Consider the following 15,160-nt stretch of genomic DNA (forward strand, 5'->3'; position numbering starts at 1 on the left):
AACATGGAACAAAGGACAGACTGAACTTAAATAACAGAGGGGGAACTAGACAAGGGGAATTAACAAGACACAGGAGGTACCAATCAGGGAAACAAACAAGGAAAAGATTGGGAACAGGTGAGGTTCAAAACCAGGAAGTGGCAGAGGGCAGATGGGGGCGGAGTCTCAGGACAAAGACAGGAAACACATGGCCGGACAAGACAATCACAACAAGCACATGACAACATAAACAAACAGGAAAAAGCACATGTCAGGAATCAAGAAACATAAAAGGAAAACAGAGCAGGATCCTGACACCTGGATAAGACTGCTGTACAGCGCACCCTCTGCATCAGTCCTAACCAATAGTCAGTACTCCGCTCCATTCTCTCTACACCGTGGCACCCGACAGGGCTGCCCCCTCAGTCCTCTACTCTTTGCCCTTGCTATTGAACCACTAGCAATAGCACTTTGCGATTCCAACCAAATCACAGGTGTGGTGCAGGGGGGATCTGAGCACAGGGTATCTTTATTTGCCGATGACCTCTTGCTTTATATTTCTAATCCAGGTGTGTCATTACTTGCTGCTATGTCCTTGCTTAATAAATGTAGCCAATCCTCTGGATACAAATTGAACTTGCACAAGAGTGAACTTTTCCCTATTAATCATCAGGCATCACAACTACGCTTAAATGTACATACCTAGGGGTTAATGTTACACGCTCTTACAATCACCTCTTCGAGGCTAATTTTGCCAAATTGTTAGAACAAACTAATCAAGGCCTCTCAAAATGGTCCCCTCTGAACATGACTCTCATTGGCCGGGTCAACTCAATCAAAATGACCATTCTTCCCAAGTATTTGTATCTGTTCCAGTGCATACCTGTCTTTCTTCCTCTTTCCTTTTACAAATCTTTAGATTCCATTATCAGCTTAGACTACGTAAGGCCTTTCTCCAAAGACCAAAAGACCAGGGTGGCATGGCTCTTCCCAACTTTAAATACTACTACTGGGCAGCCAACCTACGGTGCATGTTATACTGGTGGCGTTACCATCTCAACCTTGAATGTCCATCCTGGGTTTCCATGGAAAACAGTGCTTGTAGGCAGACCTCTTTGTCAGCATATTTGGGTGCTGCTCTCCCTGGGATTAGCCGTACGCCTACAAACAACCCAGTGGTAAACCACTCTCTTAGGGTGTGGCTTCAGTTCAGGAAGACATTTGGCTTTCAGAGAGCGTCCCTACTAAGCCCCATAGCATTGAACCACTTATTTGCTCCATCGATGCAAGATAAGATATGTATGGCATGGCATGAACTAGGTCTACACTGTTTTAAGAACTATTTATAGTTTGCCTCTTTTGAGCAGTTATCAAGACAGATTTTTTTCAGATTTCTCCAGGTCAGACATTTTGTGCCAAGTACCAAACTTCCCATCTATGCCACCTGTGAACTCTTTGGATGCCTTTCTCTCTCTTGACCCATTTGCTAGGGGATCTATTTCAAGGTTGTACAAATTAATGTCGGGTCTGGACTCTCCACCTTTGGCTGCAGTCCGGGCAGCCTGGGAGCAGGACTTAGGTCAATGCCTTCCAGATAGTAGCTGGGAGTCAATTCTTAGACAGGTGCATGGACAGTTTAAGGTTGTGCATCGTGTCCATCTGTCTAAGGTAAAACTTTCTAAAATACACCCAAATATTTCTCCCAGATGTGATAAATGTAAAAGTGCAGATGCCTCCCTAATTCATATGAGCTGCTGTTCTTTTGAGATTGTTTGTATGCATGTGTGTGTGAGTTTGCTACTCCGAGTGACTTGGCTTTGATTTTCCCTCTAGCCTGGGGACTGTGTGTATGTCTTAGTGAACGAGTCCCGGGTTTGAGAAGTTTTCTTTCTTTTGTTTTCTTCATTGTCTTCCCCATTGTCAGCCCCTGTATTGGTCAAGCCATAACACCTTGTAGGCCCAGGGAAACTGGTTTCCGTAGTGTGAAACTTCACTTAATGACTAGTGTTGCAATCCTTAACTTATCTGAGTGGTTCACCAGAACTTGAAGTTTGTAGTGTGGTGCCCAAAGGGTTGTGTGCACCTATTCACGTGTGGTATTGAGACCGTAGCTTCCACTAGCTTTCTTCCTCTCTCAGTGGCTTGACTGTATCATCGCGGCCATCTCCCTTCCGTGCAAGGCATCTACAACACAAGATGACTGAGAAAAGCACGGAACATCGTAAAGGACCACAGCCACCCAGGCTATGGAAGACTCACACTACTGCCATCTGGTAGACGTTACAGGAGCATCCAAGCACGGACTACCAGACTCACAAACAGCTTTTTCCCCCAGGCTGTAAGGCTTCTGAACCAACAACATTGTAGATAGCTGTACTGTTTAACTGTTTGATCCTAAAGTGTTACCGTACTATGAGTGGGTCTTGCAGGATTAACTTCACGTTATTAGTTATGTTGTTAGCGGGAGCTCAACACACATGGATGCTCTTGGTGTAAACTGTGGTTGTGAATAAAGACGCTTTCAACTCTCATTCGGATACTTTATAACACAAAACAACATGGTGACAGAAGTGGGATATCGTTCATGAAGACATCACTCGGACAACTTCATCTCTAAGAAGTAGCCCATGTTAACTTTGAAGTTTCGACTGCGGTAAGCAACAACATCGAAATGGCAAATGGATTCAGATGTCCGGACCCTCTCGTTTTCAGGCACACTGAAGAACTGCCCATGCCAATGCCAGGTCAATCTTGTAGCATTTGGCGGATCTATAATCAAACCAATTGGCACAGTGACATTACCATGCAAGCTAAATGAACAGCTGTACAACCTACAGTTTCAAGTGGTGAAAGAAAATGTTCACTCCATTCTTGGCCTACAGGACAGCCTACATATGAAGCTGGTCACCTTCAGCAGTGAGGTATTCCACCTAGACTGTGTTAAGGATCACACCCTGTCACAAAAAATGTTTCAGGGATATGCAGACCTATTCAAAGATGAAGTCGGTGACTTACCTGTAACATACTCAATGAAGGTAGATCCAGAGATAACACCGGTCGTCAGCCCTCCACGTCGCATCCCAGCTGCAATGCAAAAAAAAGTGGAACAAGAGCTCCAAAGAATGCAAACTCTGTGGCCAGAGTTAAGAAAGAGATGGCCACACATAAGAAAGAGACGGGTGATGTGCGCATCTGCATAGACTCCAGAAACCTAAACAAGGCCCTCATGCGCCCTCACCAGCCCATGCGCACGGTGGAGGAGGTTGCCGCTCAGATGTCAGGTGCCATTATCTTTTCCATCCTTGATGCCAAAAGCTCCTTCTGGCAAGTCAAACTGGATGATGCCTCATTCCTCCGCACAACATTCACAACTCCGTACGGGCGATTCAAATTCTTAAAGATGCCTTTCGGAATCAGCACAGCCTCAGAAGTGTTTCAAAGAGCCATGGAACACATCTCTGCAGGATATCCATGTGCTATAATCGTGGACGACATCATCATTGGTGGCAAAGACCCTGATGAGCATGAGAGAAACCTGAAAAAGGTACTGGATCGTGCCAGGCAGGTGAAACTGAGACTGAATCCCAGCAAATGCAAGTTTGGACTCAATGAGGTGAGCTATGTTGGGCACACATTCACAGATAAAGGATTAAAAGCAGACCCTAAAAAAATTAAAGCAATCAGTGAAATACCACCCCCAGAGGACGAGCCAGCTCTTCAGCATTTTTTAGGAATGGTAAACTACTTGGGCAAATTCATTCCAAACCTAAGTGACCTTACCACACCACTACGTCAGCTGCTTCACAAGGAAGTGGTGTGGAATAGGACGGAGACTCAACAGAATGCTTTTGACAAGCTCAAGACCTGCATCAGCAGCCCACCTGTACTCCATTACTATGATGTGAGGCAACCAGTGACACTCAGCTGCGATGCATCACAATATGGTTTAGGGGCTGCTTGTCTCCAAGAGGGGAATCCTGTGGCATATGCGTCTCGCACACTGACCCAAACGGAGACGAGATACGCGCAAATCGAAAAGGAACTCCTGGCAGTGGTCTTCGCCTGCTACAAGTTCTATGACTACATCTACGGCAAGCCGGTTGTGGTTGAGACTGACCACTGGTCACCATTCACAACAAGCCATTTCACACCATCCCAGCTCGCCTGCAACGCATGTTACAGTTGCAAAAATTCGACCTGACTCTCACCTACAAAAAAGGAAAGCATCTCTACTTAGCCAACACCCTTTCCCGTGCACCGAGATGCAACGTCAGCCCCCAGAGGGCAGAACGGCCAGAGTTTCAGGTGATGACAGTTCAACTAATATCCCCACGGCGCCTTGAAGAACTCCGTCAATACACTGCTGCAGACACAGTGCTGCAGAAACTCACCTGTTTCATTCAACAGGGCTGGCCAAGGCGTCCATGCAGCGTACCTACAGAAGTGAGACCATTCTTCAGTTTCTGTGATGAACTCACTGTCGAAGACAGGATCATCATGAAAGGAAACAGGGCGGTCGTGCCCGCTGCCCTGCACTCAGAATACCTGAAGGTGCTCCACATGGGACACCCAGGAGTTGAGTCCACAAAGAAAAGGGCAGGGGAAAGTGTCTTCTGGCCAACTTTAAATGAGGGCATTCAGGCTGCCATAATGGCATGCAGCGTCTGTAACAGCCTGAGGCCCCACCAACAAAAAGAGCCGCTAAAACTGCACACAGTCCCAGACCTGCCCTGGTCTCTTGTCGCCACAGACATATTCGAATGGAAGAATCACCATTACCTGGTGCTTGTTGATTCATACTCTGGCTGGTTTGAAATTGACCAGCTCAGCAGCCTGTCATCATTGACTGTCATCAATAAGCTAAAGCGTCACTTCTCAGTCCACGGCATACCACAGAAGCTGTACTCAGACAATGGCACCCAGTATACCAGCCAGGCTTTCCATGACTTTGCCCGATCTTGGGATTTCCAGCATGTGACGAGCAGTCCAGAGTATCCACAGTCCAATGGACTCAGTGAGAGGGCCGTAAGGAGTGCAAAGAAACTGTTAGAGACCACAGAGAGAGACGGGACAGACTTCTACCTGAATCTGCTTGGCATACGAAACATGCCCCGAGACAACATCTTGGGGTCAGCTGCACAAAGGCTGTTGTCCCGTCGCACTCGGACCATTCTGCCCATCTGCAAACAATTGCTAAAACCAGCTGCAAGAACCCCAACCAGCATCAAAGCACAATTAACAAAGAACACAAAGAACACAAAAACACTACTACGACAAGACCAGCAAACCACTACGCCCCCTGAAACCAAACCAGGTGGTAAAACTCCAAACAAAAAGGGGACATGATAAAGTTAGAATTGTGAAGCTAAAGTGTGATGAGCCACGCTCATATGTGGTAGATTCTGAAGGGAAGGAATACAGGCGTAACCGACGCCACATCCTGCCAGTGATGGAGCCACAGCCTCCAAAGAGCGTCACAGACACTGATGAATTGAACACAACAGGTTACACACTTGACCCTGACATGGACAAAATACAAAGGACTGAAAGAGCTGAACAAACACCAGCAGAACAGTGTCACAGACAACTAAGTCCAGAAAAGTCTCCCACCATTGCATCCCAGCAAGGCGTGGCATCCCAGCAACGCGTAGAACCACAGGCCAAAAGCCCAGTTCAAGTCTCCACTTCGATGTATCTCACTAGGTCTGGCAGAGCCTCTAGGCCAAATACAAAATACATGAACTGAGATAGCTGCTGTTGTTTATTGAATCCAAAATGTCAGAAATAATACTTTGTTCTTCGTGATCTGCATAATGTTTTATTCTGTTGACAATGCATTTAGTTGTGGGCCACTCACAGAGTTACTTTTAAGTAAACCAGATCATATTTACATTTCTATTATAAAACTGCTGTTAGTGCAGAAGTGTGTGATTCTATTTTTCTCATGTTCAGGAGCCGCAGCTAAAGAAGGGGGATGTAGATAGCTGTACTGTTTAACTGTTTGATCCTAAAGTGTTACCGTACTATGAGTGGGTCTCGCGGGATTAACTTCACGTTATTAGTTAGGTTGTTAGCGGGAGCTCGACACACATGGATGCTCTTGGTGTAAACTGTGGTTGTGAATAAAGACGGTTTCAACTCTCATTCGGATACTTTATAACACAAAACAACAAACATTGACCCACTGAACAGTTGTCATCACCATGTACATTCTGCTCCCCCACTCATACAACTACACTTACCACATATATATGCACATATTTTAGTTTAATATTCCTCACTCCTTCACCCTGTAAACTGCTGCTAGCCCTTCTTTTAAATTTAAATTGTTGTTACTTGTTATATGAAATATGTTATAATGTTATGTTATATGTTATTTTTGTTATGTTATTTTTGTATCTTGTATGCCGTCTACTGCGTAGATGTTGCATGCCAGGTCATAAGAATTTCACTGCGGGGAAGCTATTTGGTGCATGTGACAATAAACACATTGACAGGTTTTATTGACCAACCTGTAAAGCCTCCTTCAAGAAATTAAATAAAGAATGTAATTGAATACAATATAGGAAGTGAGACCAGACCGGAGTGAATAAAGTATATTAGTGCGACATCATCCATCATCCATATAAACGACTATAATAGGATGGCGTTAATATGTCGGCACTGATAAATCAAGCCTTGCATTCACGGCTAGTTTATTGAGAGGCTATGGATGATGTCGCACTAATATACTTTGGGAATGGTGCTGGAACCTGGCAGTAACGAGCGGCATCAGTTAGTGAGAGACGACGGTCCAAGTCATTTATTCCGTTTTCTGAGAGTATAGGTTTCTGCTTTCAAAGATTAAAATGCTTAAAGGCCAAGCATATCAATGCATTTATGCAAGGACCACCAAACAGTACCTCACTTTATTTATGTGCATTATATTCATCTTGGGTCTCGGTTCCTATGCGTTCATATTTTCAATTTTCAGGGTCAGAGAAATGAAAACAAGTGCAGTTCCAGCCTGATGCAAGACAACATAATCAGAATACACTAAATACTAGGAAGGTTGATTTTTTTTTCATGCAAAACAACAGGCCTAGTTATTGCAAGTAAACTTGAAAGGCAACGCACCGTGCGTGTGTGATTTACTAGGCTACAAAGGATACATTTAAGTTAACGTGCGTGAATCCTCAATAAGACGGCAGTTTTATCATACAGAAACTTGCAGGCCTATTTGTTTGAAGTTAGTAGGCTACATACTTTGTATTCAACATGCGTGAATCCGCTCACCAATACCAAGCATATCTGTAAATTGCTGTTAGACTAGGGTGACCAGACGTCCCGGTTTGACCGGGACAGTCCCGATTTTGAGTTGCGTGTCCCTAGTCCCGACAAAAACCTGTCAGGACGCTAAAATGTCCCGGTTTACACCAACCACTATGAAATTGTCCCGGTTGTCAGCGATAACATTGCCGATGTGGTCTTATTATAGCCCGATCATTAACTAAACCCATGTAGAAAGACTAATAAAGCGTCCAGCGTATGATTTGAACAATGTGTGTGTGTGTCAATCGTAGTGGTCTGCGTCTGCATAATCTGTGCAGCTAGCGTTACAATGTATATTTGCAAACATTGTTGCAAAGCCTCTTCTTATCTTTCTCGTTTTAACGGTCAGGCTATATCAATAGCTAGGCTCCACTACGACAATGCCGAAGAGAAAGGCTAATTTTGCTGACACCTGTGCGCAATTTCTCAGCAGGCTTTCAGCCAATAAAATGATACTTCATCAAATTCACTCCTCTAACAAATATACGGAATGAATGTTTCCAATAGGGTGTGTGTGTGTTGTTGGAATAACACTGGTAACACTTTACGCTAAAGTTACAGGATACAATTATCATGAATTCACGCATGAATTAATTGATGTAGTATATGTATTATTATGCATTATGTCATTAATGATTTATGTATTACTGCATTCCTTAATATCCCATGAATCATCAGGAATTGATGTGTTCATAGTATGTCATTCGTGACCTCATAAATAAACAACACAAATAAAGCATTAGGTACGGCACATCATTATGAATTATGATTTAATAAATATGATCATGATTATTTCTTTTTATGCAAAACAATGTGGTCATCACTGCGCAAATTCTGATTTGAACACAACTTGTGCATAATGCTTTAGTTGATGTGTTGTTCATGCATGAGGTTATGAATGAGAGGCTATGAACTCGTGTCAATTCCTGATGATTCATAAGATATAAAGGAATGAAGTAAAGCACAATAATAATTCATAATTCATGTATCCTTACTGTAAAGTGTCACCATAACTTTAGTTCAAGCCTGTGGCACCAGTTCAAAATAGTTAGTTTTTTTGCCATGCAATGAAAAATACCTTTTCACACCATTTTTCACAAGTTCAGTGGGTACATTTTCCAAAATAATGCTTTCATTCTGAAAAATAAAGTTGGTCCCACACAAAACTCACTCAATGTCTTTTAATATTATTTCTTAGATAGGCAGGCTACATAGAAAATGCATGAATATTAACTGAGATACCCCATATGTTGTGAACAGTAGGCCTACGTGTGCTGTTGGCAAAATGTATGTCTATGTCTGACCTGGGCACATGTTCAGGATAAAAAGCGTGTGCGTGCACAAGCATTACGGTCACACGCAAAGTGTCCCGGTTTTAGGTCCGGGAAATCTGCTCACCCTATGTTAGACTATCAGCAAAAACACAAATTACCATCAGCAAATCACTGGAACAAATAATTTCCTCCTTTTCAATGCATTTTTACAAAGACCAACAATGTTTTTAGGCTATTATCAATTACAATATAAGATACTCTATTAGACCTACCTGCTTCTTTTCCTTTGAAATTTTCTGCTGCAAGACTTTAATGACTGCTCCGAAAGATTCCCCGTTCTCATCTAGTAACCTACGAAGTATTTTCTGGGACTTTATTGGCATCTTCAAGCATGCGCAATGACTCACGAAATTAGATTGGGTATCGTGTAAACTATTCGGAAGTGAAATCAACTTCAGGATGCAATTTTAGACTCATAGGCTAGAGCAGGGGTACTCAATTAGAAACCCAAAAGGTCCACTCGCCAAATTTCCATTCAAGTCCGGAACAGTGACGGTCAAAATTCAAAAACATAACTCCAACAAAAAAGTTTGAACTATGCACAAAACGTGATGTGGTCTGGCCTTATTTCTGTGAAAGGTGACACCTTTTTGTGCGTTAAACTTGGGCATTAAAGATTTGAGGGCCAGGCGGAGGCACTGATGTAAGTGTCCATTTGTGAGTGTGCTCCTGTATTTGTTTTGCACCATATTCATGGTTGAAAGGGCAGACTCACAACAGTTTGTTGAGGTATGCACGCTCTTGTTGTGTGGCTGATCTAACTATTACACTGCATGTTGCTTGGTATGATGATTGCAGTTGGTTTATTTTTCTGGCCCTTACCTCAGAGTTCTGGGGGTAATTTTGTTCGAAGTGTGCATGCTTTGTTTCATAGTGACGTTTCACGTTACCACTTTTCACAAGGGCAACCGTCTCGTTGCAGATTAAACACATCGGTGTTGTGCTCCCCACAGGCAGCACAAATGCATAGCTACTTGTCAGTCCACTCTCTTAAATTCGCGATTTTTGGAATCAACTTTTCGTTTTGTGTCGGGTTTAGAGCACGCCATAATTTTCGTTTGCTGATAAACAGATACTGTTCACAAATCGATCTGCCCGCGTTGTTGCCATTGACACACACAACCTGCGTGACCCGCAGAGCTCGCGGCCAATATTGAGTGAGTGAGTTGTCATAGTGATGTTGTTTTTTCAGCTCCTGATTGTACCTCTGTATTGGACACGGAAGATAGAAACCACACCGAATATGGGAAAAAATATATAGCACGAAATCACGCAACAATGAAAACTCGCTTGGATCATGATTTAAATAAAAAAAATGATTTTGGCTTCGGTCCACATTTGATTGCGTCTGGGTCCGGATCCGGACCGGGGTCCGCCTATTGAATACCCCTGGGCTAGAGGGTTGAGATTTAGCCTTCTTTTAAGACCGTTCATTTAGTTCATATGGGACAATAGACTGCAGGATAGCCGACCATCCCGATTAGCATTGGCAAGCAGACACTCTGATAGGTAGTGCAAATACAAAGAAGGGTGTTATAGTTTCTATGAATAGCCTTGGATAAATGTTACAGCACAAAGGCACGTGATATAGTAGAAGCGACCAAATTTCTCAGAAAACCTTGATGTAGGTTATGTTGGATATTTAAAGATGTATTTTTCGTTCAGGCTAACACATTTTCACACTGTATAGTATGTTATTTGGTGCAACTGCAGATTCGTTAAGAATATTTTCAAGTAATACTTTTAAATTGTGAAAATACTTAAATTAAATACTCTTAAAAATGAAATACTTTTTCAAACTTTCGTGAAAAAGAAACAGCCTATTATTGTCATAATAGATTTACAACTTCCAGTCCTACACACAGTATTTCCTCCAGCTTTGGATCCCCCCCAAACCACTGCATATACTGGAGTCACATGATGTCGGAGAAGCAACTTCTGCCTCACATCTAAATGAAAAAAAGATTTCCGTGCAATTGCAGTTGCCATCCTATTATAGTCGTTTACAGGCACTGATAAATCAAGCCTTGCATTCACGGCTAGTTTATTGAGAGGCTATGGATGTATTCGCACTAATATACTTTGGGAATATGTCATATGGCGGTGTTATGTGGGTGTTGAGTGACTGTATGTGTGTTATGATGTTGCTTTGTTTCGTTGTGTGTAGTTGCCGTGTCTTTAATTCTTAAGACATCAAAGGCATTGGTTTACCTGCTATAAACTACTTATTAGTTTGGTTTGATTATTTGTATCTGATCTGGTCAATAATGAGTTACTATTTGGGAATGAGATTGTGGTTCCACACATCCCATGACATCTCGTTTGCGTTAAGGGACCATTCTGAGTCTCCTGCCACCTGTTTGAAAGCCTGTGGTATGACAGTAACTTAAATACTCCATCAGCTCCTCTGTGCCAGTATAAACACATTAAACACATTAGGACAAAGGAAGAGGAAAGGTATGTTAAATTCAAAATGTTTATTGCAATGTCTTAACATTAATATCTTTTAGAATTTTTTTAAACAGTCAGAATTTACAATATACACTGCATCACACATACAAAAATAAAAACAGATGTAATAATAGAAGGATCATTAAACATGGTATAAAAATCTGTACAACTGATGACAACACCTACGTTCAGTCTTTACAGCGCGTTGCTTGGCAGGTACTCCCTGATGCCTGTGAGTGCACACCCAGGTAAAGACCTTCACAAAGGACTGCTGCTCCCACCCTGGCTTAGGCGGAAGCCTCCCCTCCCATGGTATTCACTCCATGGCATTCACCTGCTTTTCAAAGCTCCAGAACAAATGAAATGTGGCAACGATTTCTTTTACAAAGGCCAGTCTTTTTCTTTAAGCTTTTATTCCTCCTCTCTCCTCTCCTCTCCTCTCCTCTCCTCTCTCCCGTCCTCTCTCTTCTCTTCTCCTCTCCTCTCTCTTCTCCTCTCTTCTCCTCTCCTCTCTCCCGTCCTCTCTCTTCTCTTCTCCTCTCCTCTCCTCTCTCCTGTCCTCTCTCTTCTCCTCTTCTCTCCTCTCTCCCGTCCTCTCTCTTCTCCTCTCCTCTCTCCCGTCCTCTCTCTTCTCCTCTCCTCTCTCCTGTCCTCTCTCTTCTCTTCTCCTCTCCTCTCCTCTCTCCTGTCCTCTCTCTTCTCTTCTCCTCTCCTCTCCTCTCTCCTGTCTTCTCTCTTCTCCTCTTCTCTCCTCTGCTCTGCTCTCCTCTTCTCTCTCAGACGTAGTCCTTGGAGCCGGCGGAGCGCGCGGCCGAGTACTTGGCGGCGTAGGTATCCTCCTTGGGGCAGTTGGCGCAGAGCAGGCCTCCCCCGATGAGGAGCAGCGCGGAGGCGCCCCAGCCGATGTAGAGGGCGGCCCCCAGCTCCCGCTTCTGCGCGCTCACCACCAAGGGGTTGTAGAACTCCTGGATGATGGTGTTGGCCGTCCAGCAGACGGGGATGAGGCAGAGGACGCCAGCGATGATGAAGACCACGCCTGACGCCACCCCGACCTTCGACTTGGCGCTCTCGTCCTCGACGCAGTTGGTGCACTTGCCCCCGGCCAAGGCCAGCAGGATGCCCACAATGCCCACCAGGACGGCGATGATGGTGAGGGCGCGTGCCGCCTGCAGGTCCTGGGGCAGCGGCAGCATGGAGTCGTAGACCTTGCACTGCATCTGGCCCGTGCTCTGCACCACGCAGTTCATCCAGATGCCCTCCCAAAATGTCTGTGACGTGACGATGTTGCTGCCGATGAACGTCGTCACGCCCCACATGGGCAGCGCGCACACCACGATCACCCCAATCCAGCCCAGGATGCCCAGGGCTGTGCCCCCAATCTGAAGTCCTGCTGATACCATGTTCCTCTGGCGGGTTCTCTGACGGGTTCTCTGGCGGTTCTGTGATGTTCCTCTTGCGGGTTCTCTGGCGGGTTCTCCGGCGGGTTCTCTGGTGGTTCTGTGATGTTCCTCTGGCAGGTCTCTGGTGGTTCTCTGTAGGTCCTCTTTTGACTGTGTGGAGCTGTCCTCTATGCGCGTGTGTCTCTGGGGAGGGTGCTGTGCCGGTGCTTTTTCTTCTCTCTCTTCTCTCTCTCTCTCTCTCTCTCTCTCTCGTCACTGGGGGAGACTCAGACAGCCGCTGCCCCCTCATGAGTCATGGGTGGTTTAGCAGCCCAGCGACTGGTTGACTTCCATGGCAACCAGGCTCAACTTCCATGGCAACCAGGCTCAACTCAACTCAGACAACTGAAGTATTCAGATCACCTTAGCTTAAAAGTGTAGACACATATGTTTGTAACAGTTTGTCAAATATTTGAATGCAAAATAGAATGTTAATTTTGCTTTGAAATGTAAATATCATGTGTGCCTGGCTGTGTGTGTGTGTGAGAGGGTTTAGTGTGTGTGTGTGTGTGTCTGTGTGTGTGTCTTTGCGTGGGTTGGTATAACCATAGGTTCATGTGTTTTTTTAAACATGCTTTTCAAATTTCCCAAGAAAGCCTGAGGTCCCTAGGGCACCACAACCCGGTGGCGTCACACCTTGACATTAACTGGCTGAAACCTTTTCTTTCAGGCTGACATCACAAGTTAAACACACCAAAGGAAAGATGAATGCAGAATGAAGAAACATTTTGTAGAAAAATTAGGACTTTATTTTTCTGCTGTGTTTTTATGGATGGAAGAACACAAATAGCACAAACTCAGCCCAGCACATACAAGACACATTTCATTTGAAAAAATGGCTCACATGAGAGACAATTCCACATCCACTTTTTGCATTCCTTCTTCCCCTTATACAAGCTGTCCAATCTGTGTGACACTCCGGTTTGTGACAGTACATATCAGGAAAAGTCAGACTGATACTGAAAAACTGATGGATAACCAGGTATTGTTTTATTTGGGACATGTTAAAGTAGCAAGCTATATAATGAATCAAGAGTGATTTTACAGTGAACTAGAATATGCATTTCCAGAAGGGAATACCAGTGCATGAAATGCAAAAGTTAAGAAAGGAAAAAGAAAGGAAAGAAGTGTGAACAAGAGTGGCTATGGATAAAGACAGTAAAAAGAGAGTGAAGAGGGAAAATACTGAAAGAAAGAGAGTTAAGTTAAGAAAGAAAGAAGAAATGAAAGAAGAGTGAACAAGAGTGAAAGAAGAAAGGAAAAAGAGTGAACAACAGTGGCTGTGGATAAAGACAGTAAAGAGAGAGTGAAGAGGGAAAAGTTTGAAATGGACTGAAGCAGAGAGATGGATTGTGAGAAAGAGGAGTTGGAGAGGGATAGAAAAAACAAGTGGATGGAGGCTCTACAGAGGGAGAGAATAAGTGAAAGTAGGAAAGACAATGGACATAGGGGAGGAAGGTGATGTTAGAATGATCGATGGATAAAGTAGAATATATAGACATGGCATGGAGGAAGTAAAGGAAATGGGAGGGAGGATAGTTGAAAAAATAAGTTGAGAAAAGAGTAGAAATTGATGGACAGAGTAATTGAAAGAAGAAAGGAAAGAAGAGTGAACAAGAGTGAAATAAGAAAGGAAAGAAGAGTGGCCATGGACAGGAAAGAGGGAGTGAGATTCTACAAGTTCTACAGAGAAAGAATGAGTGAAAAAAGGAAAGAGAATTGACTGGATGAAGGAGAGGTTAGAATGATCGATGGATAAAGTGGAATATATAGACATGGCATGGAGAAAGTAAAGTAAATGGAAGGGAGAATAGAGGACTGTAAAGTCAAAGAAGGCTGACAAAAAAGTTGAAAAAAGTGAAGGAATTGATGGACAGAGTAATTGAAAGAAGAGTGAACAGGTGTGGCTATGGATAATGAGACAAAAACAGTGAAGAGGGAAAATATTGAAAGAAGAGAAAATGGAGTGAAGCAGAGAGATGGAGTGTGATGGAGGATAGAGGACTGTAAAGTCAAAGAAGGCTGACAAAAAAGTGTAGGAATTGATGGGCAGAGTAATTGAAAGAAGAAAGGATAGAAGAGTGAACAGGAGTGGTTATGGATAAAGAGATTTAAGAGGGTGAAGAGGGAAAATATTGAAAGAAGGAGAGAAAAATTGAGCGAAGCAGAGATATGGTGTGAGAGAAAGTAGACTGAGAGAGATGAAGAGAAAGATGGAGAAAACAAAAAGTAGAGTATGGAAGGTGTCTCTTAATATTCCTAGTTATACAGTTGAATGGAGAGGGACAGAGAGAAGAGGAGCCTTGGAACCTTGGCGCAGGTTTCAGTAGGTGCGTTTCCATCCCATGTTTTAATGCGCATTTTCTCTATGCGAATATTTAATCCTGGTTGGAAACGCGTGCGATGCGCATTAACTTCCCCAATGCGCATACAAATTCGATTCGCCAGAGGGAGGTGGTTTAACTAGTTATTCGAATTGAGTTAATGCTCTTAACGTAGATGGAAACAGTTTATTCGAGCGATTCGCGTCATTTGTGTTTATGTTTATGTTCGGAGTTGGACTGTAGACTACGTCCTGTTGCAGTGAGAGACAACTGTGCTGTTCCTCTACTGCTTCTCAGACTGCCAGCTAATACACCACACCTC

General features: G+C 43.7%; 1 protein-coding gene across 1 annotated transcript; it reads right to left on the reverse strand.

Annotated features, from left to right (window-relative positions):
- Positions 1 to 11,763: 11,763 nt before the first annotated feature.
- LOC122129452 (claudin-4-like) lies at positions 11,764 to 12,689 on the reverse strand. Its single transcript, XM_042704369.1, has one exon. It carries the CDS (start codon positions 12,473 to 12,475, stop codon positions 11,852 to 11,854), a length of 624 nt encoding a protein of 207 aa, XP_042560303.1. The 5' UTR covers positions 12,476 to 12,689; the 3' UTR covers positions 11,764 to 11,851.
- Positions 12,690 to 15,160: the final 2,471 nt, after the last annotated feature.

This window comes from Clupea harengus, unplaced genomic scaffold, assembly GCF_900700415.2.
Source record: "Clupea harengus unplaced genomic scaffold, Ch_v2.0.2, whole genome shotgun sequence".
Taxonomy (NCBI): domain Eukaryota; kingdom Metazoa; phylum Chordata; class Actinopteri; order Clupeiformes; family Clupeidae; genus Clupea; species Clupea harengus.

What these genes read in the sequence shown, in the direction of transcription:
- LOC122129452 (XM_042704369.1), bottom strand. Translation starts at nt 12,475, where the DNA reads ATGGTATCAGCAGGACTTCAGATTGGGGGCACAGCCCTGGGCATCCTG.